The 26,863-nt window shown below is 39.9% G+C and overlaps 1 protein-coding gene across 1 annotated transcript in view; it reads left to right on the forward strand.

Moving 5' to 3' along the window:
* Positions 1-26,863, forward strand: part of MYH15 (myosin heavy chain 15) — a 167,654-nt gene that overhangs the window by 12,970 nt on the left and 127,821 nt on the right. Inside the window, 6 exon segments of the mRNA XM_028167709.2 lie at positions 820-912; positions 3,933-3,996; positions 4,074-4,167; positions 7,120-7,124; positions 13,384-13,487; positions 14,717-14,855. Of these exon segments, the coding sequence (XP_028023510.2) occupies positions 820-912; positions 3,933-3,996; positions 4,074-4,167; positions 7,120-7,124; positions 13,384-13,487; positions 14,717-14,855 (499 nt within the window).

The following is a 26,863-nucleotide window of genomic DNA, read 5'->3' on the forward strand; positions in this document are numbered from 1 at the left end:
TGATAATACATAACACAATACATAATACATAAAAGTTCTGTGAAAAATTTTGCTTATATAGCCCTTTTATTTATTTAAAGGACAGTAGACCCATAATATATAGAGGGAATATAGTATTTGTAAATCTATAAATTCTTAAATACCACGTATTATGAAATGCCCCCCATAAAATGTATCTTTGAGGCTGACTGGAAAAAAACAAAGCTATGTTGCAGTTTAGGTGCTAAGTGGTCATTAGCACTCGCTCAGTGTAGGTGACCTGCTTTGGCCCATCAGCCTGAGCCAATATGATTCAAATTCAAGACCAATTATACCATTTCAAGTCACTGCCTGGTATGAACCTCTAGGTTACTTAGGAAAAATAGCAAGCAAAAATGTAATTTAATAATGCTGCGTCTGCTGTATTATTTTTGGATAAATTTCCAGGTGTGAGGATTGAATGGGAAGAGAGGCAGATTAGCAATGAGGGGGAATATATGGAACGCAGTTTGGAAATAGGCTATGGTATTTGTTGTTGTTGTTTACTTTGGTAAAATATCAGTTTTCTTCTCCTACTCAGGCCAATGCCAACCAAAAGAGAAGCACTGCAAATAAATGAACTCCCACAAAAGTCATGGGGCGTCATATATTATCAATCTTTCATCCATCTATTTTTGAGTTCCCATTCCAAAATAACCTTTCATCACCAAATTTGGAAGTCGTTTTTGGCTACTGGTTACCTAAACAAGAATGAGGTTTGCCCTGCGTATGGAGGGCTTGCCATATTACAGAATTCTGGGAAAAGTTTCATCAGCTGTATTTCTCTTACCTGTATCCCAGGGGACTCTACAAAATCAAATCAAACGAGTGAATCCTGTCTTGGAAGCATTTGGAAATGCCAAAACCCTGAGAAATGACAACTCCTCTTGCTTTGTAAGTAACATGATTGAGCAATATATCAGAGTCTTTAGTTTTTAGCAAATGGTAAAATTCATGCCTGAGCACACAGATCCAAAAAAATTTTTAGAACATCAAAGAAGGTTATTGATTAATGTTCATAATATTAGATTCCTCAAGGAAGTCTGCCAGTTTCATCGTTAAGACAATTAAAAATACATAGAAATATGTACTTGAGAAGCTTCTGCTGTTTGGTCAGTTTCAGGAAGAAAATATTTATCTTAATAGTTTCAAATTCCTTTCTACTCCCAGTAGGGAAGCTCATTCAGCAAATGCTAATAATGTTTTATATTTTAGTACATTTTACAGATCTGTAAATACTTTCTCCTTCATAATTTCCTATACTCCTTGTAATAAGTCATTTTAGTAAGCACTTCCAAATTCACTTACTACAATTATTGTTTCTACTCTTGCCTATGGCCTCCCTGCCCCCGCATATTTTTCATTGAGGATTTTTTTGGGGGGCACGGGGAGAAGGCACTTTTTAAAGTAGCTTTTGATAAATAGCAGTCCCATGATAGAAGAAGGATTTGGATTTCAAACTCAAGCTTCACTAATCCGTTTTATGCCAAGAATGAGTGGCAGGGAGCCACTATATAATTTACAAGGAAATTTGCAGAAGGCTTCCTGTTTGAGTCTCTAGGCATAATTAAATAACAGCCTCCTGCTGATTTGGCTGTTTTCCCTCCAAAGCCTTAGAGTTGCCCTGACTACACTTACATCTGCTTGCGATGTCCGGCTGCATAGCAGGTACTAATACTGGGCAACAAAACAACTGCTAGATTTGGGGTTTGTTAGAATGTGGAGGGATTTTCCGCTTAAATATGAAAGAAAGAAAGCTGAAAAAAAAAAAAACAAAACCGAGAGGGCAAAAGGAAGGATGGAAGAGAGGGAGGGAAAAAAGGAAGATAAAGGAAAGGGAAGAGAGTAAGAGAAAAGGAAGAAAGAAAAGAACAGTAAGTAGAAAGAAACGTAAATAAGGAAAGAAAGCAACTGAAAAAGACCAAGAACAAGAAAAAAGTTGGAAGGATAGAAGGAAAGAAAGAAGTAGAAAAGCAAAGTAAACAAAATGGATGAATGGAAAGAAGGAAAGAAAGGAGAAGGAAAGAGAAGAAGGGTTCAAAAAATCAAGAAATCCAGGTTAAATTCTTTCGATTAATACTCTGTATGTATACTATGAACGAAGAATGTCACCTGCCATATCAGTAAAAAAGGATGTTGCAGCCATCAAGCCATCAGCCACTGTAGTCGCCCCCTACCCCACCACTGTGCACCCTGAGGGGATTCAGGTTGGAGAAAAGCAAGATATTGGCCCTAGATAGTTAAGGTGCATATCAAAGGAACAATTTCAATGAGCCAGACTCTTGCATCTTCCCATACATAGAAAAGCACTAAATTCATTAACTTGAGATGTCTGATTTTCTTTAATGAGCAGTAGTCTTTCGATGTTCTAACTACCTGGTTTTTGTTGTAAAAACTCCTATATATCCAGGGACCTCCCTTACCTCTGCGGGGCAGTCCCTCAGAGCTACCTGAGAGGCTGTCTTCTGGGCTTAAGCCCTCAGAAAGTCCACCGAATAAACATAGTTCTCAACTTTTAGGTTGTGCATTTTTTTCAGTTGACAATACACATATTTATATGTAAATGTACACATGCATAGAGGTACACATATGTGCACGTATATGTGTATATATATACATGCGTATGTTTGTGTGTGTGACTCCCAGTAGCCTGCATTTTTTAACTTAATGGCTTAATCACCTTGTATTGGCCGTTCTTCTCTTGCCTGGCTGCAGTCCTGGTCTGATTCCTTCCTCGCATGGGTACACGTCTACCAGTCTGTCTTCCCCTCTGCACCAACATCCTCATCCTGCGGGCTCTAGCCCCCTGGACTGCCTCCTTGGCTGTGTCTTGATGCACCTGGGCTCTGTCACTTCTGGGCAGACTCTCTGCCCCACTAGATCCTATCTTATGGCTTTTCATTGACAGGGAAGGAAGGGAGCCCCATCTATTATTCATGTCAAAGTTGTGTTTAAAACACAAGTCAGATCATGTTACTCTTCGCTTAAAACCTCCCAATGTCTTCTCAGCACAAAATAAAACCCCATTCCTTCCTGTGGCCACATGGTTTACCTGATACGGTGCCTGCTGCCTGCCTATACTCAGACTCCGTTTTCTGCCCCCTTTTCTCTTACTTGCTACACTCCTGCACAACTGCCTTTTCTTTTGATTTCAAAACACACCAAATGTTCCTACATTAGAGCTGTTACATTAGCTGCTTACACCTAGAATCTAGAAGAGCCATGAACACACCTACTTTTCTAATGTGGTATCTCCAGTGCCTAGCAGGTTTTCTGGATCATAACAGATGCTCAACGAATGTCTGTTTAATAAATGGAAGAATACGCCAAGCAGATATTATTTTTCTCATTTTTAGATAAGAACACTGAGGCCCAGAGAGATTCTATAATGCACGCAAGAGTGAACAGCCAAGGGGGCGGGGATAAATTAGGAGTTTGGGGTTAATATATACGCATAACTATCTATAAAATAGATAATGAATGGGGACCTACTGTATAGCACAGGGAACTATACTCAGTGTCTTGTAGTGAGCTGTACTGGAAAAGAATCTGAAAAAGAATATATATATATATACACACACACACATACATATATATGTATGTATAACTGAATCACTTTGTGGTATACCTGAAACTAGTACATTTTAAATCAACTGCACTTCAATAAAAAAAAAAATAATAAGAAAAAAAGAAGACACAGCCAGCAATCAGCAGGTCTGAGGCTAGACTCCAGGACCACGGCTAGTCCTGATGACACCCCAGCTGCCTCTCGACATTAACCGGTGCCGTCACAGACCCGTGTTGCGTTTTTTTAACTTTGGGGCAAGTAGTCACTTTGGGAGTGATGTGTGTAATGAAGCCATTGCAACTGCTTGGAATGTTTCAATAGGAGGCTGTGTTCTGTGTCCACCCAGGACAAGTTCATCGGGGTGCACTTCTGTGCCAGAGGCAAGCTGTCATCTGCAGACATCGACGACTGTAAGTAGCTACAGCACTGTCTAATTACTTTTCTTCTACACCTACGTTTGAATCTTTACTCATGTCTCATCATGCAGATTTGCTTGAAAAATCCCGGGTGGTTTTCCAGCAGCCTGGAGAGAGGAACTACCATATATTCTATCAAATTCTGTCTGGGGAAAAAAGAACTTCGTGGTAAGTGTATTATTCTGGAGCTGAAGTTCATTCTAAAACAAGAGACAATAGTCAGATTACTGGAACTGGAAAAGTGCTGTTTAATGTCTCCTAGCCTCTTTAGGATTCAGTTTGTTCATCCTAAAACTTAAGAAATTGAACCAATTATAGATCCAATGTTCTGTAATTTTACATGGGTAGAGAGTAAATGGTAGCACGTTTTTTCAATTTGGTAGTATTTGGAGGTGGGTAGGATGCCCAGCAGAGGTAAATGAATGTGTGTGTATGCATGTGTGCACACATGCTTGTGTGTGTGTGTTTGTGTGTAAAAAGCATTAGATAATTTTAAAGCCTTAAATGATTAAAACCACTAATCATTTAAGTGGGTGCTAGAGACCAGAGGCCAGAGGTGGGAGACATCACCATGGTGTTTAGTGGTTAATGGGAGTTTTATAAAGAAAGGAGGACTTGGGTTGGGATACGGAGAATGGGAAGGGGATGTAACCAGAGTAATGTGTGGAGGGTATTTCCGGTAAGAGGAACAGTGTACACAATGTCAGGAAAAGGTAAGGCAAGATCAGGGAACAGAGAGACCAGATGAACTGGAGGAAAGGATTTTCATAGAGGAATAGTAGAGATTTTATTCTGATGGTGTCTGAACTCAGGAAGTTGGGAGGGTGTTGTGTGCATGTGTGTGTGTGAGTGTGTGTATGTGTGTGTGTTCCTGTGTTTTGTGGGGCGGGATGGGGTAATAGGAGGTCGTAATTTGTTGAGGGCAGTGGCAGTTCGGCTGGTGTGATGGGCAGGATAGACTGGAGGCAGAAATACTGAGGGAAGTGATTGCAATAGTCCCAGGATGAGATGACAAGACAATTGTCTAAGGCACTGTCTGTGGGAATAGAGGGCAAGGGGATGGGCTCATGGAAGAATAGAAAAGTCTAGGCAATGATAAAATGTAGAAATGAGGGAAAGTGTTGAGTCAAAAATACTCCCAAGTTTGGTAATTTGACTAGGATAAAAGTAGTGCCATGAACAGAAATGGAAAAGCAACTTGTAGGGTAAGAGAACGAACTTCCTGTATTCACTCAACAAATATTTATTGTGGGGCTGCTATGTATACACTGCTTTTTAAGCATGGAGGATAGAGAAGTAAACAAGACCCACAGGTCCCTGCCCTCGTGAGATTACATTCTAGTATGGAAGACGGTAACAAACAAGTAAACAAAGAAATATATAATTTCAGAGAATGGTAGGTCTATAGAGAAAAATAAAGTGGGTGAGGAGATGGAGTGAAATGGGGTTTGGATGATGTTGTTTTATTTTATTTTTTTAACATCTTTATTGGAGTATAATTGCTTTACAATGGTGTGTTAGTTTCTGCTTTATAACAAAGTGAATCAGCTATACATATACATATATCCCCAATTCTCCTCCCTCTTGCGTCTCCCTCCCATCCTCCCTATCCCACCCCTCTAGGTGGCCACAAAGCACCGAGCTGATCTCCCTGTGTTATGCAGCTGCTTCCCACTAGCTATCTATTTTACATTTGGTAGTGTATATATGTCCATGTCACTCTCTCACTTCGTCCCAGCTTACCCTTCCCCCTCCCCGTGTTCTCAAGTCCATTCTCTATGTCTGCATCTTTATTCCTGTCCTGCCCCTAGGTTCTTTAGACCATTTAAAAATTTTTTTTAGATTTCATATATATGTGTTAGCATGCGATATTTGTTTTTCTCTTTCTGACTTACTTCACTCTGTATGACAGACTCTAAGTCCATCCACCTCACTACAAATAACTCAATTTCATTTCTTTTTATGGCTGAGTAATATTCCATTGCATATATGTGCCACATCTTCTTTATCCATTCATCTGTCGAGAGACACTTAGGTTGCTTCCATGTCCTGGCTATTGTAAATAGAGCTGCAATGAACATTGTGGTACATGACTCTTTTTGAATTATGGTTTTCTCAGAGTATATGCCCAGTAGTGGGATTGCTGGGTCATATGGTAGTTCTATTTTTAGTTTTTTAAGGAACCTCCATACTGTTCTCCATAGTGGCTATATCAATTTACATTCCCACCAACAGTGCAAGAGTGTTCCCTTTTCTCCACACCCTCTCCAGCATTTACTGTTTGTAAATGGCCAATCTGACTGGTGTGAGGTGATACCTCATTGTAGTTTTGATTTACATTTCTCTAATGATTAGTGATGTTGAACATCCTTTCACGTGTTTGTTGGCAATCTGTATATCTTCTTTGGAGAAATGTTTATTTAGGTCTTCTGCCCATTTTTGGATTGGGTTGTTTGTTTTTTTGATATTGAGCTGCATGAGCTGCTTGTAAATTTTGGAGATTAATCCTTTGTCAGTTGCTTCATTTGCAAATATTTTCTCCCATTCTGAGGGTTGTCTTTTCATCTTTTTTATGTTTTCCTTTGTTATTTTATTTTATTTTATTATTATTTTTTTGGCTGCACCACACAGCTTGCAGGATCTTGGTTCCCTGGCCAGGGATTGAACCCAGGTGACACAGCAGTGAAAGCCTGGAATCCTAACCACTAGGGCACCAGGGAACTCCCCAGGAGGTTATATTTTAGATAGAAGGGTCAGATAAGACTTCTCTAAGAAGGCAATGTTTTGGGAATCCCCTGGCTGTCCAGTGGTTAGGACTTGATGTTCCTACTGCAGGGGCCCGGGTTTGATCCCTGGTCAGGGAACTAAGGAACTAAGATCCCGAAAGCTTCTTGGCAAGGGAGGTGGCGGGGAAGAAGAAGGCAATGTTTTTCCAGACATCTGGATGAGTAAGGGAACAAGTAGGCAAAGATTTCCAGGAAGAAATTTCCAGGAGGAAGTAACAGCGAGTGCAAAGGCCCTGATGCAGGAATGCATTTGGTTTACTCTTGGAATAGAACAATGGCCACCGTGGGGGGCAGAATGGAGGGGTGGAGGGTGTAATGTACGAGCAGATAGGCTGGGTCAGACCAAGCAGCACCTTCCAGGTTATGACGAGAGTTTACATCTCGAGTGCTATGGAAAGTCATTGGAAGGGGAGATGGACAAGCTGATTGGATTTCAAAGGTATTGCATCTGTCACTGAGGACAACAGTACTCCCACAGGAGTGACTGTGGGATGAGATTGGAAATCCAGGTGAGCAAATTGATGGGGAACAATCCCCCCCAGACCATTATGCTTAGATGAAGTATGGTATAAATCCAGCAGCATTTTGACTACATGGTCTTCAACTCCAAATTGTTCTCACCAAATGGAGAAAGCTCTACAAACTGGACAGTTATTTTTGCCATGGGTGCAGCTGGTGATAAGAAAGCAGCATCTACTCTCTTTCCCACCTTCCCTCTACCTAACCCTGGAACAGGTTTTTTTTTTTGTTTTTTGTTTTTTTTGTTTTGGTCTTCCTTTGACTAGCCCTGCCAAATCTAACATTCTTGACTCTCATTTCTATGCTGTGCAGGGTATCTGACACAAAGGGTCCAATGTGAGTGCCAACAGTGACTGCAAGAGTTTTTGGAGCTTCTCTGTTTACTAATAGAACGATCTGAAGACTGGGCTGCTATGGAAAATTCATGCTTATCATGAATTCATGTACTTTGGTCAGTCTGTGGGCTGCTGAAATTGATTAGTGTACAAAGGCTGACATCTGGTGGTGCAAATTGGGTATTGTCAGTTCATTTGTTTACGGCACCAATTGTCATTCTTTGGGGTATTTGAAAATTTTAAACTCTTTCTATTCATGGCTGCCAAAGAAGAGCTTTAGAGTGTCCTGGGGAGTGACACAAGAGGGCAGAGCTTAGCAGTACGAGGACTGTGTCCAAATTTCCAAAAATAGGAGCATTTGTGTATGACAAACGAATCGGGTGTGAAAAATGACAGCAGAGGCTGGCCACCCACTGAAGAAGCCAAGGAAATGGAGTGATGTGTCATCCCAGAGCCAGTCCTCATTTAGCCTCTACCTGGCCTGGAAGATCTCATCTCCCCTTTCCTTTCAGTTAAGGCTGATCCTTGTTCCAGGTACAGCTAGAACCCACTTCCCCAGTCCCTTCAGATAAGGCTCCTTGAAATCCTTTAGTTCTCAACATCATCTGTATATCTTGGTCTGGCATATATCTTCCTTTTTCTCTTCTTTTATTTGATTTTTTTCTTTTTATTTATTTATCATGCTCACTCTTGCTATTCAACTGTTGTGTAAACTTCAGGAGGGGAGGTCAGGGAACAAGTCCTTGACTCTTAGAATCCTTGACACTTTGCCTAATACTCTGAGAACTCACTCCGTAAAGTGACAGTAATACACAGTGGTGCTTGCCAAGAGGTGCGCCTGAGAATGTCTACTGGTGCCCTGAATGCCTCTGGGGAAGGAAATGGTCAGAGTCTGGACCTCCTCTTCTGGAGCATATTCAGTTTACCCTCTTTACCCATTAGGTCTCTCTTGAACTAGTCTCATATCTTTACTCACTTTCTCCCCACTGGTTATTAGGGGGCATAAGATGTGTGTATGATTGTGCAGATTGTGTGCTTCCCAACTCCAGAGAATGTAATTCAAACCATAGACTATGTGAATGATTCTCTCTGGAGTTGGGCAGTGCACAACCTCTTCAGCTGTACACGGCAGCACTGAGGAACAGGTAATGACGGGTGATGTGGCATTGAGGCACTAGCTACAGAACTTCATTTGTGAGATCCTAAACTGTTTATTTTTGGCCCAGTGTCAGCTTCACTCCTTTCCATAGTGAGCACTGTCTTGGAGAACATTCAGCCATTCAGAAAGTAAAATTTAATGTCAGGATGACATGAAACAAAGCCTTGAGTGATAAAACACTCACCCTTAATGGGCTCTCTGCATCTCCTACTGGAGAGTGGGCCCTAGAAATGAACGTGTATAACGGTTGACACCTGTACTTTTTGGAATTGTGAAGCAGTTGACTTTTACCTTTAGCATCCCCTCGTCCCCTCTCTTTCTACCCTACCCCCAACCTTCCTGACACACCCCCGGTCCCCACCTGCCTCCTCCCGTCCTCCAGGTGCCCCAGCCTGGTCAACAATCTTCCGTTGTGGGGCCTTACTGGCCTAGACAGTCTCTCTGACTCCAATAGTGTCTCATAAAAATGCATTTAGTTTTTTTTCTCATTCTCTCAAGGCCATTTCCTGTGGTAGAAAGAAATTAATTAAATAAAGGAATCCCTGTTTACATGATACTCCTCTGAGATAACCTCAAGTCTCAAACCAGTTAAAATTTACTGTTCCTTGAAAATAAGTTTTGATAAGGCCCAGGGCGGGGGAGATGTTTGATCTAAAGGCCTTTCAGAGTTCCTCATTCATGCTTCTAGCCTTGACATTCTTTGGAACCACCACTTTATGCTGAGGGCAGCTGCTCCAGGGAATGGTTACCATTGCGGCAGCCATGCTTCTGGTTGTAAGGAGATAGAAGGAAAGTCCATCGGGCGTGCTGAGTGACTTGCAGAAATGATGCATCTGGAAGCGGGGAGGGGCTGAGGGAGAAATGCATATATAGCACTTGGGCTCACCATTCTGTCTTATTACCAGCCCCCTCCTGAATCTTGGCTCTTTCCTCCACCTGGTCCTCTCGTCCTTGGGCATGTGGCGTTCTTGCCCCCTGCTCTGTCTCCCTCTGTGTTTGTCCAGTGTTGAGCTTGCACAGAAGTAAGACCCTCCTTCTGTCTATGACAAAGGAGGAAATGGAATCCCGTCATGTTTACTCATACAGGTTCCAGTAGTGGGTGGCGTAGTCTAACAGAAACACTAGAGACTGTGTTCTATATTCATTTTATCATTAATTTGACCCTGGGCAAATAGTGAGCCTTTCTAACCTTCCATTTTCCTATATTTAACATGCAGAAAATAATGTCAGATATAGCACATTTGATCATCATGACCAGGATGAAAATGATCAAAAATGACATAATAAACATGAGAGTAAAATGAAAATTCTACAAAAGGTTGATCTAGAATGATCTAACAGGTAATTCGTGGCAAAGCAATCTTGGAAAGTAGATTTTTTTTTTTAACGAGTCAGCCACTGAAACATGCCCCACCGCCTAAAGACACAAAGCAGTGTTTCCTGCACTGTTTAGGTGTGTGATTCCTCTAGCCTCCTCGAGGGAAAGGACTATTTTAGTTTTGTATCCTTACGTCCTCCCATAGCATATACCTATGGTAGAGAATAAAGATTAAACAAATGCTTTGATTTGAAAGACATGGAGATGATGTCTGTATCTGAGCTGTGAAGGAGGTGAAGGGACAGGACATTGTAGCACTCAGATGTCTGGCCTGGGTGTGGTGGTGACATTCACTGGCATAAGGAACCACAGAAGAGGAATAGCTTCAGGGAAGATAAGGAAAACATCATCGATCTGGTTGTGGTAATGTTGGGTTTAAGCTACCTATGGCCGTCCACATTGAAATGTCCAATGGGAAGTTGGAGACTAGGTCTGGAGCTCAGAAAATAAATGTAGATTTGAGAGTCATCAGTAAAGTCATGAATGAACGTTGCAAAAGAATATAGAGAGAAATTATTGACAGTATACAGTCAGGACAGTATTTGATACCCCTGCTGACTCCCTCTTCCTTGAAAATCTCCCCCCCTTGGCTTCTAGTATACCACCCTCCCTTGTTTCTCTCCTAAATCTCTGGGCATAGCTTTGCAGGTTTCTCTCTTTCATCCAGTCCATGACTTCAGAGTGCCCTGGAGCTCAGTCCTTGGCTCTATCTTGTGGTGATAGATCAGCTAGACTGACCGCTTTAAAGATTTCTATCTGATGACTTGCGAATTTGGATCATAAGTCCAGACTTTTCTTTAGTATTTCAGACTGATAGCTAACTGACTCTTTTATGTCTCTGCTTGGATGTTGAATAGGCGTCTCAAACTTCATATGCCTACAACCTAGTTCCTGAACTCCACCCCGCGAGACCTGCTCCTACCACAGTGTTTCCCAGGTTGGCTGAAGGCATCTCCATCCTTCCACTTGCCTGGGCACAAACCCTTGGAGTTATCCTTGATCAGCCTTTCTCCCACATTATTCTCATTTGTTCCATCAGCAAATCCTGTTGACTCTACTTTCAAAACCCAAGCTCTGGCTACTTCTCACCATGTCTGTTGTTATTCTCCCAGTCAAGTACCATCATCTCCCTCCTGAATTAACCCTTTCCTGGTATCCCTGCTCCCACCCTGTCCCTCTGTCTTTAACCAGCAGCCATAGTAAATTAAAAAAAAAAAAATCAGATCATGTCACTCCTCTGCTCAAAAACCTGTAATGGCTTCATATCTCACATAGACCAGAAATGCCCAAATCCTCAACATAGCCTGTGAGACACTCTTGATGCCTCTCTGACCTCATGATCTACCCCTTCTTTGACCAACTGTAGCCACTCAAAATCCCAATCAACCTTCCACCCCAGGGCCTTTGCATTGGCTTTTTTCTTTCTGGAACATTCTTTCCCTACTTATGCATGATTCTCTCCCATAACTCAAACTTGACCTTGTGGAGGCCTTCCCTGATCACCCTATTAAAAACTGCAACTCTGCATCTCCAACACATTTTACTCCCTTTCCCTGCTTTTATTTATCTCCATAGCAATTACTATCTTACATGTCAAATATTTTACTCATTTTTTTTTTTTTTACTTCTGTCTCCTCCTGTTTGAATATAAGCTTTATGAGGGCAGGAATGGGATTTTTTTTTCACTGATGTATCCCTAAAACTTACAATAATGCCTGGCATATTATTGGATCTCAAACAAATATTTGTTGATATAAAGTGAAGCATAAGGAAGAATATAAGGAGATTCCTGAGAAGTAGTAACATTTCAGGGACATTTGAATCACCATTGAAGTAAATACTTTTAAAAATTATTATGAATTATATTTCTATTTAAGTTATATATTGTACTTGCATTCAGCCTGATTTCTTTTGGGCTAGCCCAATTACTTTTATCCAATAGCTTTATCAAAGTATTATTGACCTAAGTGTAAGTATTGACATATGTATCTATGAGGTGAAACCATCACCACAATCAAAATAATGTACGTATCCATTCAAAAGTTTTCTCGTTATCTCTTGTAATCCCTCCTTCCTGCCCATTCTCACTCCCTCAAGCCCTCGTCTCCTAACCCAGTCCCTAGAAAACCACTAATATGTTTTCTGTCACTAATATGCTTTCTTCAATCTATAGATTAGATTGCCTTTCTAGAACTTTATAAGATGGAATCATGCAGTATATACTCTTTTTTTTCTGGCTTATTTCACTCAGCATAATTATTTTGAGATCCTTCCATGTTGTAGCACATATTCATAGTTCATTCGTTTGTTTGCTAAGTAATAATAATCCATTGTGTGGATAGACAATGTTTTGTTAATTATTGATGGACATCTGGGTTGCCTCCAAATAGAGCTGCTATGAACATTCACATAGCCCAATTTCTTTGTTTCTGAGATTTGGGGTTCAAGATATTAGAGCCTCACTCCATTGAGTGCTAAACAAAACTCTGATTGGCTCAAAAAACTTCACTGGGAGCGAGTGTCAGGCTTTAAGAGGTTAATGTGATTTGGCCACTTCGGTTGCAGATGTGCTGCTGACAGCTTGCCTTGGCTTCAGCTTGCATTATGCTTCCTGACTAAGTGAATCACGTCAGGAGTCTTAGACATATCAGAGGTGCAGCACTGAACACAGTAGCTGATTTATGGATCCCTTGAAAGACAGACTCAGCCTCCTAATAGGGAGGAGTAGAAAAGTCAACTGCTTCAAATCACGTGATGTGACAGGATTACACTGCTAATGTTCCCTGGGTGCTGACCCCAGGGTCGGCCTGCTTCCTAGCTTTTGAAGCTCAGGCCTGTTATAATTTACAAACCACTTTTTGTCCTCTGGCCCTCAACCACGTATCTAGGCCAAATTCCTGTTTTCAAAGTTTCACCAACATGCATTATCTGTTTTTTTTGCACACCAATTCAAGCTGCTGCAATTGAATCTGCTTTCAGATTTGGCCTGCCTGGTCTTCTCTTGGGAGGCATTAACACATGACTGACAAGTTAATAGAGGGCAGAAATTGATTGCAGAGGTTTGGGTGTAGAATATGGCTTTTATTTTGGCTCGTTTACAAGTATGCTGTAAGCCGTAAGAGTAAACTGTGAATATTGGTCGCTTATTTTCTAAAGCCTTGTGGATTTCTTTAAGCTGTTTAACTGATGGTTTTCCCACTGCAGATATGCTCCTGGTGTCTGAAAATCCCTCTGACTTTCACTTTTGCTCTCATGGAGCAGTTGCTCTGGAGAGCTCGGATGATGCTGAAGAATTGCTGGCCACAGATGTAAGGCTTGTGAGTTATCAAAGTCTGGTAATGGCAATGAGAAATGAAAGAAAGCATCTCAGATCTCCTCTCTTCCAAAGGGTCCTGGAGAAGTGACCTTCCTTCCCCTGGGGGTGGAGAGTGGAAGGAGCCCCTCCAGGACGGTTTCTGTCCAAAGTTTTATACTTATTTATTTTGTCAATATAGTGACTTCGGTACATATGGAATAGTAGGAAGATGCTTCAACTCAGTGACAATCACTGCTTTTAGTCTTTTTTTCTATTTGGGATTGTTGTTACATAGTTGTTTTGGTGTTTTTTTTAAAATCAAAGATTATAATCATACTGCATATGCTATGTGATATATAGTTTGCGTTTTTGATTATTCTTAAGCATTTTTAGTGTTATTACAAACTTCGTAAACATTTAAATGGATACTTAATATTTTATCAGACATTAATTCTATAGTTTATTTAATCATTCTCCTACTGTTAGACTCAAGGTTGTGGGTTTTTTTTTTTTTTCCTACTGTGGTGAACGTCTTTGTTGGTGAGTGCTTTTTCTATATATCAGAGTCACCTTATGCTAGATTCCTAAAAGTGAAATTACTAGGTAGGATTATGAATTTTTTAATAGTCTCTTGATACATATTCTAAATTAACCACTAGAAAGATTGTACCGATTTCCATCCTCCTGGAGTGTGTGAGAACACACTTCTTACCATGTGCAGTGGCTTCCTAGGATGCTGTTCTTTGGTGACATGGTTTTTCTTTTCTTAAATACTTCCTTTTGCCAGTCTTTAAAATGTATCTGGAATAAAGTTGGGAGAACATATGGGATCCCAGAAATAAGCAACCTATCAGATATGGTGCTACTTTCTTCCATAACCATGAAAGGCAAAATAATTTAGCTCATATAGCCAGTTAATGATAGATTATTGGAAAGGAGAGGCTGGGGGCAGGGCAGCCGAGGAAAGTTCTAAAACTACTGGAAATTAAACAAGTCAAGTCATAAGCCTTCCTAATTCTCTTTTAAAGGGATAAGCAGACTGCGGGTGACCAAGCACCAACAGGGCCAATTTGCATTGCTTTGAACAGAGCTGTCACACTTCACTTCAGGGCTGTGGTGATCTGTCTTCCTGGCAGCCCACAGCCCACTGAGTGGAGGGAGGTGTGACACACAGCGGGGGTGAGGTGCTTACTGCAGCCATTAGGCAAATGAAGACTTGGCCATCTGCTTCTCTTTTTACAGCAAGCCATGGACATTTTGGGCTTTCTTCCTGATGAGAAGTACGGATCCTATAAACTCACTGGAGCCATCCTGTACTTTGGAAACATGAAATTTAAACAGAAACCCAGAGAAGAGCAAGTAGAAGCAGATGGCACAGAAAGTAAGGATTACTTTAAAGACATGGCATGTATGCTCTTCAAATCCCTGACCCCAGCCCTGCTCCCCTTTTCCCTGCAGTTAACCTCACCTCTTAGTTTTTGGAAAATGTTGAAATTAATCAGCAATCTCCCTCAGTTGCTGTTCCCCCAAATTATTCTCTCAGCCACCATTCTGAATTAGAATCCTTGTATCTCAGGATAAGACACATTCCTTAATTAATTATTGATGATGCCAGTAAATTTGCTAAACTTGGGTGACATAGGGTTGACTAAGACGTAGCCTGCCTTCAGCATATAGACTATTGAGAAAAACAGAAAAAGGAACAAATTACCATGAGATGTACGAAGTGACATAATGAAGGTGTGAACAAAGATCTGTAGAATTCCAAAGCAGGAGTTTCCACTGGGTTGAAAACAAAATGGCTTCTTTTCCCTTTGTTTTTTATTCATATTCTAAAACTCTATAGTCGTGCCTGCTTACCAAAAAGATCTATAATGAGTTATCTGTCTAGAATGATCATCAAAATAGAAAATCACAATTATGAAAAGAAGGAATCATATTCGTAATTATTTCATTTAATATTAAAATTCCCGGCAATCACAGCAAAAAGGGAAAAACATTCATTCAAATCTTTCAACAAATAATTTTTAAATTTTATATGTTTAATTGTGGTAAAATATACACAACATAAAATTTTACCCATTTTAACTGTACATATTAGTGGCATTAAGTACTTTCACATTGTTGTGCAACCATCACCACTATTCATCTCCAGAACTTTCTCATCATCCCAAACTGAAACTTTATACCCATAAAACAATAATTTCCTATTACCCCCTACCCCTAACCCCTGGAAAATTTTAGTCTACTTTCTGTCTCTATGAATTTGACTACTCTGGGTACCTCATATAAGTGCATTCATACAATATATATTGTCCTTTTGTGTCTGGTCTATTTCACTCAGCATCATGTCTTCAAGACATGTTGTTACTAAGTGTTAGAATTTCATTCCTTTCTAAGGCTGCATAACATTCTATCGTATGTATATTCTACTTTTTGTTTATCCATTCATCTCTTTATAAACACTTGAGTTACTTCCACTTTTCGCTAGTGTGAATAATGCTGCTGTGAACATTAGTGTTCAAATATCTGTTTGAGTCTGTGTTTTCACTTCTTTTGTGTATATACCTAGAAGTGGAATTGCTGGATTAAATGGAAATTCTATGTTTAATTTTTTAAGGAACCACCATATTGTTTTCCATGGTGGCTGCACCATTTTCCATTGTCACCAGCAATGCACAAGGGTTCCAATTTTTCTACATCCTCACCAACACTTGTTGTTTTCTGTGGTTTTTTTTGTTTTTGTTTTTGTTTTGATAAGAGCCATCTTAATGGGTATAAGGTGGTGGTGTCTCATTGTGTTTTTTTTTTTTTTTAAATAGATCTTTATAGGAGTATAATTGCTTCACAATACTGTGTTAGTTTCTGTTGTACACCAAGGTGAATGAGACATATGCATACATATGTCCCCATATCCCCTCCCTCTTGAGCCTCCCTCCCATCCTCCCTATCCCACCCCTTTAGGTCATCGCAAAGCACCAAGCTGATCTCCCTGTGCTATGCTGCTGCTTCCCACTAACTATTTCACATTCGGTAGTGTATATATGTCGACGCTACTCTCACTTCACCCCAGATTCCCCCTCCTACCTGTGTCCTCAAGTCCATTCTCTATGTCTACATCTTTATTCCTGCCCTGCAACTAGGTTCATCAGTACTTTTTTCTTTTTTAAGATTCCATATATATGTGTTAGCATACGGTATTTATTTTTCTCTTTCTGACTTACTTCACTCTGTATGACAGACTCTAGGTCCATCCACTTCACTACAAATAACTCAATTTCGTTTCTTTTTATGGCTGCGTAATATTCCATTGTATATATGTGCCACATCTTCTTTAGCCATTCATCTGTTGTTGGACATTTAAGTTGCTTCCATGTCCTGGCTATTGTAAATAGTGCTGCAATGAACATTGTGGTACATGTCTCTTTTTGAATTATGGTTTTCTCAGAGTATATGTCCAGTAGTGGGATTGCTGGGTCATATGGTAGTTATTTTTAGTTTTTTAAGGAACCTCCACACTGTTCTCCATAGCGGCTGTATCAATTTACATTCCCACCAACAGTGCAGGAGGGTTCCCTTTTCATCATACCCTTTCCAGCATTTATTGTTTCTAGATTTTTTGATAATGGCCATTCTGACTGGTATGAGGTGATACCTCATTGTAGTTTTGATTTGCATTTCTCTAATAGTTAGTGATGTTGAGCATCTTTTCATGTGCCTCTTGGCCATCTGTATGTCTTCCTTAGTGAAATGTCTATTTAGGTCTTCCACCCATTTTTTAATTGGATTGTTTGTTTTTTTTTGATATTGAGCTCCATGAGCTGTTTGTATATTTTTGAGATTAATCCTTTGTCTGTTATTTCATTTGCAAATATTTTCTCCCATTCTGAGGGTTGTCTTTTTGTCTTGTTTATGATTTCCTTTGCTATGCAAAAGCTTTTAAGTTTAATTAACTCCCATTTGTTTATTTTTGCTTTTATTTCCATTACTCTAGGAGGTGGGTCAAAAACGATCTTGCTGTAGTTTATATCAAAGAGTGTTTTCCCTATATTTTCCTCTAAGAGTTTTATAGTGTCTGGTCTTACATCTAGGTCTTTAATCCATTTGGAGTTTATTTTTGTGTATGGTGTTATGTAGTGTTCTAATTTCATTCTTTTACATGTAGCTGTCAAGTTTTCCCAGCACCACTTATTGAAGAGGCTGTCTTTTCTCCATTGTATGTTCTTGCCTCCTTTGTTGTAAATTAGGTGATCATATGTGTGTGGATTTATCTCTGGGCATTCTATCCTGTACCATTGATCTATATTTCTGTTTTTGTGCCAGTGCCATACTCTCTTGATTACTGTAGCTTTGTGGTATAGTTTGAAGTCAGGGAGACTGATTCCTCCAACTCCATTTTTCTTTCTCAAGATTGCTTTGGCTATTCGGGGTCTTTTGTGTTTCCATACGAATTGTAACATTTTTTGTTCTAATTCTGTGAAGAATGCCATTGGTAGTTTGATAGGGATTGCATTGAATCTGTACATTGCTTTGGGTAGTGTGGTCATTTTCACAATGTTGATTCTTCCAATCCAAGAACATGGCATATTTCTCCATCTGTTTATGTCATCTTTGATTTCTTTTATCAGTGTTTTATAGTTTTCTGAGTACAAGTCTTTTGCTTCCTTAGGCAGGTTTATTCCTAGGTATTTTATTCTTTTTACTGTGATGGTAAGTGGGATTATTTCCTTAATTTCTCTTTCTGATTTTTCATTGTTGGTGTATAAGAATGCCAGAGATTTCTGTGCATTAATTTGTGTCCTGCAACCTTACCAAATTCACTGATTAGTTCTAGTAGTTTTCTGGTGGCATCTTCAGGATTTTCTATGTATAGTATTATGTCATCTGCAAACAGTGACAGTTTTACTTCTTTTCCAATTTGTATTCTTTTTATTTCTTTTTCTTCTCCGATTGCCATGGCTAGGCCTTCTAAAACTATGTTGAATAAGAGTGGCGAGAGTGGACATCCTTGTCTTGTTCCTGATCTTAGTGGAAATGCTTTCAGTTTTTCACCATTGAGTATGATGCTTGCTGTGGGTTTGACGTATATGGCCTTTATTATGTTGAGGTAGATTCCCCCTATGCCCACTTTCTGGAGAGTTTTTATCATAAATGGGTGTTGAATTTTGTCAAAAGCTTTTTCTCCATCTGTTGAGAAGATCATATGGTTTTTATTCCTTAATTTGTTAATGTGGTGTATCACATTGATTGATTTGCATATATTGAAGAATCCTTGCATCCCTGGGATAAATCCCACTTGATCATGGTGTATGATGCTTTTAATGTGTTGTTGGATTCTGTTTGCTAGTACTCTGTTCAGGAGTTTTGCATCTATGTTCATCAGTGATATTGGTCTATAATTTTCTTATTTTGTGATATATTTTTCTGGCTTTGGTATCAGGGTGATGGTGGCTTCATAGAATGAATTTGGAAGTGTTTCTCCTGCAATTTTTTGGAAGACTTTGAGAAAGATGGGTGTTAGCTCTTCTCTAAATGTTTGATAGAATTCGCCTGTGAAGTGAATTCTATCTATCTGGTCCTGGACTTTTGTTTGTTGAAAGATTTTTAATTATGGTTTCAATTTCATTACTTGTGATATGTCTGTTTATATTTTCTAATTCTTCCTGGTTCAGTCTTGGAAAATTGTACCTTTCGAAGAATTTGTCCATTTCTTCATGGTTGTGCATTTTATTGGCATATAGTTGTTTGTAGTAGTCTCTTATAATTCTTTGTACTTCTGCAGTGTCAGTTGTGATTTCTCCTTTTTCATTTCTAATTTTATTGATTTGCATCCTCTCCCTTTTTTTCTTGATGCGTCTGGCTAAGGGTTTATCAATTTTGTTTGTTTTCTCAAAGAACCAGATTTTAGTTTTATTGATCTTTGCTATTGTTTTCTTATTGTTTCTATTTCATTTATTTCTGCTCTGATCTTTATGATTTCTTTCCTTCTACTGACTTTGGGTTTTCTTTGTTCTTCTTTCTCTAGTTGTTTTAAGTGTAGGGTTAGATTGTTTATTTGAGATTTTTCTTGTTTCTTGAGGTGAGATTGAATTGCTATAAACTTCCTTCTTAGAACTGCTTTTGCTGTGTCCCATAGGTTTTGGATCATCTTTTCATTGTCACTTGTTCCTTTGTATTTTTTAATTTCTTCTTTGATTTCTTCAGTGATCTCTTGGTTATTTAGTAGTGCACTGTTTAACCTACATGTATTTGTGTTTTTTACAGTTTTTTTCCTGTAATTGATTTCCAATCTCATAGCATTGTTGTCAGAAAAGAAGCTTCATACGATTTCAATTTTATTAAATTTTCTGAGGCTTGATTTGTGACCCATGATGTGATCTATCCTGGAGAATGTTCTGTGTGCACTTGAGAAGAAAGTGTATCCTGCCACTTTTGGGTGAAATGTTCTATAAATACCAGTTAAATCTATCTGGTCTATTGTGTCATTTAAAGCTTGTGTTTCCTTATTTATTTTCATTTTGGATGATCTGTCCATTGGTGAAAGTGGCATGTTAAAGTCTCCTAGTATTATTGTGTTACTGTTGATTTCACCTTTCATGGTTGTTAGCATTTGCCTTATGTATTGAGGTGCTCCTATGTTGGGTGCATAAACATTTATAATTGTTATATCTTCTTCTTGGATTGATCCCTTGATCATTATGTAGTGTCTTTCCTTGTCTCTTGTAACATTCTTTATTTTAAAGTCTATTTTATCTGATATGCGTATTGCTACTCCAGCTTTCTTTTGATTTCCATTTGCATGGAATATCTTTTTCCATCCCTTCAGTTTCAGTCTGTATGTGTCCCTACACCTGAAGTGGGTCTCTTGTAGACAGCATATATATGGGTCTTGTTTTTGTATCCATTCATCCAGTCTGTGTCTTTTGGTTGGTGCATTTAATCCATTTACATTCAAGGTTATTATCAATATGTATATTCCTATTACCATTTTCTTAATTGTTTTGGGCTTGTTTTTGTGAGTCTTTTTCTTCTCTTGTGTTTCCCACCTAGAGAAGTTTCTTTAGCATTTGTTGTAAAGCTGGTTTGATGGTGCTAAATTCTCTTAGCTTTTGCTTGTCTGAAAAGCTTTTGATTTCTCCGTCAAATCTGAATGAGATCCTTGCTGGGTAGAATAATCTTGTTTGTAGGTTTTTCTCTTTAACACTTTAAGTATATCTTGCTACTCCCTTCTGGCCTGCAGAGTTTCTGCTGAAAAATCAGCTGATAACCTTATGGGGATTCCTTTGTATGTTATTTTTTGTTTTTCCCTTGCTGCTTTTAATACTTTTTCTTTGAATTTAATTTTTGTTAGTTTGATTAATATGTGTCTTGGTGTGTTTCTCCTAGGGTTTATCCTGTATGGGACTCTCTGGGCTTCCTGGACTTAGATGACTCTTTCTGTTCCCATGTTAGGGAAGTTTTGGACCATAATCTCTTCAAATATTTTCTCAGACCCTTTCTTTTTCTTTTCTTCTTCTGAGACCCCTATAATTCGAATGTTGGTGCATTTAGTGTTGTCCCAGAGGTCTCTGAGATTGTCTTCAATTCTTTTCATTCTTTTTTCTTTATTCTGCTCCTTGGCAGTTTATTTCCAGCATTTTATCTCTAGCTCACTTATTCTTTCTTCTGCCTCCATTATTCTGTTATTGATTCCTTCTAATGTATTTTTCATTTCAGTTATTGTGTTGTTCATCTCTGTTTGTTTGTTCTTTAGTTCTTCTAGATCTTTGTTAAGGATTTCTTGTATTTTCTCATTCTGTGCCTCCATTCTATTTCTGAGATTCTGTATCATCTTTATTATCATTACTCTGAATTCTTTTTCAGGTAGATTGCGTATTTCCTGTTCATTTATTTGGTCTTGTAGGTTTTTACCTTGCTCCTTCATCTGTGACATATTTTTTTGCCATCTCACTTTTTTTTTTTATGAGTGGGATTGTGTTCCTGTCTTACTTGTTGTTTGGCCTTAGGCTTCCAACACTGGAGTTTGTAGGCTGTTGGGTAGAGCTGGGTCCTGGTGCTGAAATGAGGACCTCTGTGAGACCTCATTCTGATGAATATTCCCTGGGGTCTCAGGTTCTCTGTTAGTTTAGTGGTTCAGACTTGGAGCTCCCACCATAGGAGCTTCAGCCCAAACCCCTGCTTGCAAACCAAGATCTCGCAAGCCACATGGGGTGGCAAAAAAAAAAAAAAAGAGAGAGTACAATAACAAAGTAAAAAACAAATTTAGACTAGAAAACTAACAGATATATTAGGAAGAATATAAAAATAAAAATATAGATGAATCTACAACCAGAAGGTACAACTGTACCATAATAGTAAAAAAAGAGGAGAAGGGAAAAGAAAAGAAAAAAAAAAAAAAGGGGGGGGAGGCCTTAGCTGTAGAAGGTGGGGCCTAAACAAGGGCGAGGTTTGGGCAGTGGGTGGGGTGTATGCTTAGGACCCACAGGGCTGGAAAATGCCCTGGGGGCTGTGGGGGGGTTGGGGCTTAGGCTCAACAGAACAGAAGAGGCCCAGGCGTGCCTCCCACCCCTGTCTCAGAGGGCAGGAACCTCACCTAGGAGCCCAGCAGGCTTCCTGGTTTCAAGTGGGCGAGACAAATGCCCTCTGCTCCTCTACTGCTCCTCCTGGAGGACCCCTCCCACCTGCCTCTCCTGATCTCCTGACCTCCCTCCTATGTCCCCAGGACCAATGCGGCCGGGGGGGTGGCGCCCTGGAGGGCAGGGGGCCAGCCTGGGAGCCCAGCAGGCTCCCCAGGCCTGAGTGGCTGGGGCAATCGCCTCCTCTCCTGCTCCTCTTGGAGGGTCTCTCCCACCTGCCTCTCCTGATCTCCCCAGCCTCAGGGTCACTGATCCTGTCTGGCCTCCACTTCTCCTCCCCCCTCAGTACCCCCACGTCCTACCAGTTCACTTGGGGGTTCCTCCTGTCTCCTTGGGCATCAGGGTCCCCCACCAGCAGCCAGCAGGTGCCCTAGTTGTGGGGAGACATGCTTATTGTGGTTTTGAGTTACATTTCCTTGATGATTAGTGATGTTGAGTATCTTCATGTATTTATTGGACATTTGTATATCTTCTTTGCAGAAATATCTATTCAATTCCTTTGCCCATTTTTTGGTTGCATTGTTTGTTTTTTTTATTGTTTAACAAATAATTTTGGGGGGCAGTCTGTGTGGGGGACTATTCCTGGTGCTAGAGATATACCTATGAACAAGATATAATCCCTGTCTTGATTGTCTAGTGTGGGAGATAGAAAATATATACATAAGTGGACAAATATGCATGAAGTCAGAATGAAAAAATTAAAGCAGAGTAAAAGAATAAAAAATAATAAGAGTTGGGGGTTATCGTTGATAGTGTGGTCAGAAAGTCCACTCAGAGAAGAGGACACTTGAGCTCAGAGGAAAATACAGTAAGGAAATGTGCCCTGAATATTGTGTAAACATCTTCTATATTAATATATTAATATATGCTTTCATGGCATCTTGCTGCCTTATTTTGCTGTTTTTGTCCTTGTTCATTTTTTTGCTTTTCCAACGCTTTGAAACAAAGTTTTTAAAATTATTTTTATTACAAAAGCAAGGCATAGTTATTAATTAGAAAATACAGATAAGCAAATGAAGCAAAGCATCTCATACAATCTCCATGGTGGTTCCTTCTCAGGTTCTTTACTGGAGCGTCCTCATCTTCCTTACTTCTAACTGCTATAGGGCTGCTGAGCTCAACTCTTGAAACTTTTCTCTGCTCATTTCTTAGTTGATCATCTCAAACTCAACATGTATAGAACTGAACTCTTCATCTCTTCCTGCCCCTTCATTTCTCAGTCTTCTTAATAAATGTCAACTGGATTCTCCTGACTCAAATCTTAGAGTCATCCTGAACTCCTCTCTTTCTTGTTGTCTCTACCTTTAAATATATGTAAAACTCACAACTACCCACAATCACCATGTTCACTGCCACCACTTAGCCTGAGCCACCATTTCTCACCAGACTGTTGTGATAACCTCCTTACTGATCTCCCTGTCTCCACCCTCATCCCATCACTGTAGTTCTACATATTGCAGCCAGCAGTGATCCTTTCATAGAGTAAACCAGCCCATGTTCCCTCCTCGGCGCTAGGTTCATGCGTGGCTTCCATCTTACTCAAAATAAACCCTCAATCCTCATCATAGCCTCCTTCTGTTACCTCTCTAAATCTCTCTCTAATCCCATCTCCATATTATGCTTGATAATATGAAATTTATACTTGGTCTTTGTCCCAATATCTGGCACAGAGCTCTTAATTTGGAATTTCTTGAGTGATGAGAGCCATAAAGGTGTCTTTTATGTTTACAAGGTGACTTTTGGACTGTACCTATGGATAGGGCTTGTCACCACAAGAACTAACCCTGTGATTAGAGAGTTGGAACTTTCAATCCCACCCCTGTCAGAGCAGAGGAGCAGGGCTAGAGATTGAGTTCAATCACCAGTGGCCAATAATTCAATCAACCATGCCTATGTAATGAAGCCTAAAAAATAAAATCTTAAAAGGACAGTGTTCAGAGATCTTCTTGGTTGCTGAACATGTGGAGATTTGGGGAAACTGGCATCCTTGGAGAAGACGTGGAAGCTCTGTACCCTTTACTCATACCTTGCCCTATGCATCTTTCCCATTTGGCTATTCCCAAATTATATTCTTTTACAATAAATCATTGATTTAATAAGTAAAGTGTCTTTCTGAGTTCTGTGAGCCTCTAGCAAAGTAATTGAACCCAAGGAGGGTGTTGTTGGAACCTCCAATCTATAGCTGGTCGGTCAGTAGCCTAAGTGACAACCTGGACTCACAATTGGCATCTGAATTGGGGGAAGCAATCTTGTAGGACTGAACTCTTAACCTGTGGAATCTGATGCTCTCTCCAGGTAGTTGGTGTAAGAATTGAGACATCCAGCCGGTGCTACAGAACTGTCTAGCGTGGACCCATGCACCTCAGTGGAATCAGGTGCAGAGCCCACTTACCCTTTCCCCATTCTCTCACTCCCCTCACTCAGCCCACGGGTCTCTTGGCTCTTTTGGGATCATTCAAGCTCTCCTGTTGCAGGACATTTTCACTAACTCCTCCTTCTATCTGGAACTCTTCCTAGGTGTCCTCATGGCTGACTCCCTCACTTTGTCAAGGTGCCTTCTTGGATGTTACGTTATCAGAAAACCCTTCCATGACTGCTCCCACCTCCTTCTCATCATTCTCTATCTCCTTACCCTGAATATTTTTGTTTGTGTCATTCATACAGCTGTTTTTTATTGGGTGTCCTACTCCCCAGTCTCCATCAGATGTAAGCTCCATAGGAGCAGGGGCCTAATATGCTGTGCACTGTTGTATTTCTAGGTTTTAATACAGTGCCTGGCACTGTATCATAGTAGCTCTTACCGTAGTAGTAAATAATTATTTGTTAAATGAATCCTACCCACTCAGGGACATAGGACACATCCTTTGTGTTTTTCTAGTTGAGTGACTTTCTCACTATGCTCACCAATATTAGCAGTTACAATTTTCCTCCTGCCAGTTATTATTTTATATTTAAGTATTAATAAAGTTAACCTTTTTGTAGGTTATTACCTATTTGTATTGTTTCTGTTTTGAATTTTTGTTTCCATTGTTAGCCCATTTTTAAAATTGAGGTACGGGATTTTTCTTATTGATTTCTAAGGGCTCTTAATATTGATATATTAAGCATTGGTAATTTTCCTCCCAGTCATTTAAGAAGGAATTGAAGGAGCTGGACAGATGGAGAAGAGGATGGAAAGGGGGAAGGGCCCCAAACCTAAGGGGACATCTTTGCCTTTACCTCCTTCTTGAGTCCTAACCCCATATTTCTAACTTTCTACTGCATATTCTCCTGCTACCCTAAACCCTGCATGGCTAAAACTCAGTGTATCATCGCGTCCCCCAAGTGATGTCTTCCTGTTGACTTTTCTATTCATATTCACGGTACTGCTCTTCTCTCTGCTTCTCAGGTTAGAAACCTCTTGGTCATGTTTCTCAGTCTCTCTTTTTCCCTTTCCCGTTCCTAGTTTAGACTTTCAGCACTTTTGCACTCCATTGTCCCACAGTGGGTTCACTTTCTCTGTAATCTCCTCACTCTCGTCTGTTTTGCATGCTTCCACAACATTAATCGTTCTGAAGCCTGACTCTTATTATGCCATTTCTCTGCTAACAGCCCTTTAAAATATCTCCATTATTTAATTAGTACCTTACAGTGGCATCAGATGTCTCCTGCGACCACAAATCACCCACATTTCTGTTTATCTCACTTCCTAACTTGTTGGTCCTATCCACCGTCTTTGACCATCGCTGCACTGCCTGCCTCTGGGCCTTTAAGTCATGCTGTTCCCTGTCTCAGAAATGCTTGTTCTCCCATACTTGCCCATCAAAACCCTTCTCATCCTTCAAGGCTCAGATGAAATGCTGTTTCTTTCTTGAAGTCTTCCCTGGTCATGCAGTCCAGAAGGGATCTCTTTCTCTTTCAGACTTTCATGGTACTCATGATTTGTCTCTTATAGGCAGTTGTTTTATTGACTTGCTATTTTTGCCTGTGTTTTATTTACTCTCATGGATTATAAACTCCTTGACAGCAAGGATTTTTGTCTTGTTTATCTATCTTCTTACTATAGCATCTAGCACCAGGCCTTGCACATAACAAGTGCTCAGAAACTCAGTTCAATAAATTAAGGAGGTTTGAACAGCTCAGAAACCGTATTATAACCCTACATAAAAGACTAATTGAAGATCATTTTCAAAACCCTTTTTCACATTAGCCAGATTGTGGTTTGACAAAACTGGATTTTGTTTCTTTATATCTGGTTATTTACAGATCAGATAGAACTGGGATAGAATTGTCACACTGGAAAGGATTGCCTCTTGTTTTTCTCTACCTCCTTACCTGTTTTCAGGTGCAGTCAGACTTTGTTCTCTCCATCTTCTAAATGCACTTACCAAACCTGTCTACCCTTCTCTAGAGAGTAGTTCTCAAACTTGGTTGCACATCAGAATCACCTGGGGAGCTTTTTAATTCCTGAAGCTCAGGCCTCACCCAGACCAAAGGAAACCAATCTCTGAGGGAGGATGCAAGCATAAGGATTTGTTTTTATAACTTGCCAGGTGACCCCAATGTACAGACAAGTTTGCGGACCCTCTGAGGACTGTTCTCAGACCCTCATGTGTATCAGAATCACCCGGCGAACATGCTAAAAAATGGGCCCAGACCCTAACTTTCTTCAGTGAGCTAGTCCTTTGTTCCTTTATGAGCTCTCCAGGCTATTCTAATCCACACCACCGTTTGAGAACCCCCTCTAGCTAAACCTCTCCCAGGTAATATCATA

Source organism: Balaenoptera acutorostrata, chromosome 4 (assembly GCF_949987535.1).
Source record: "Balaenoptera acutorostrata chromosome 4, mBalAcu1.1, whole genome shotgun sequence".
NCBI classification, from domain to species: Eukaryota; Metazoa; Chordata; class Mammalia; order Artiodactyla; family Balaenopteridae; genus Balaenoptera; species Balaenoptera acutorostrata.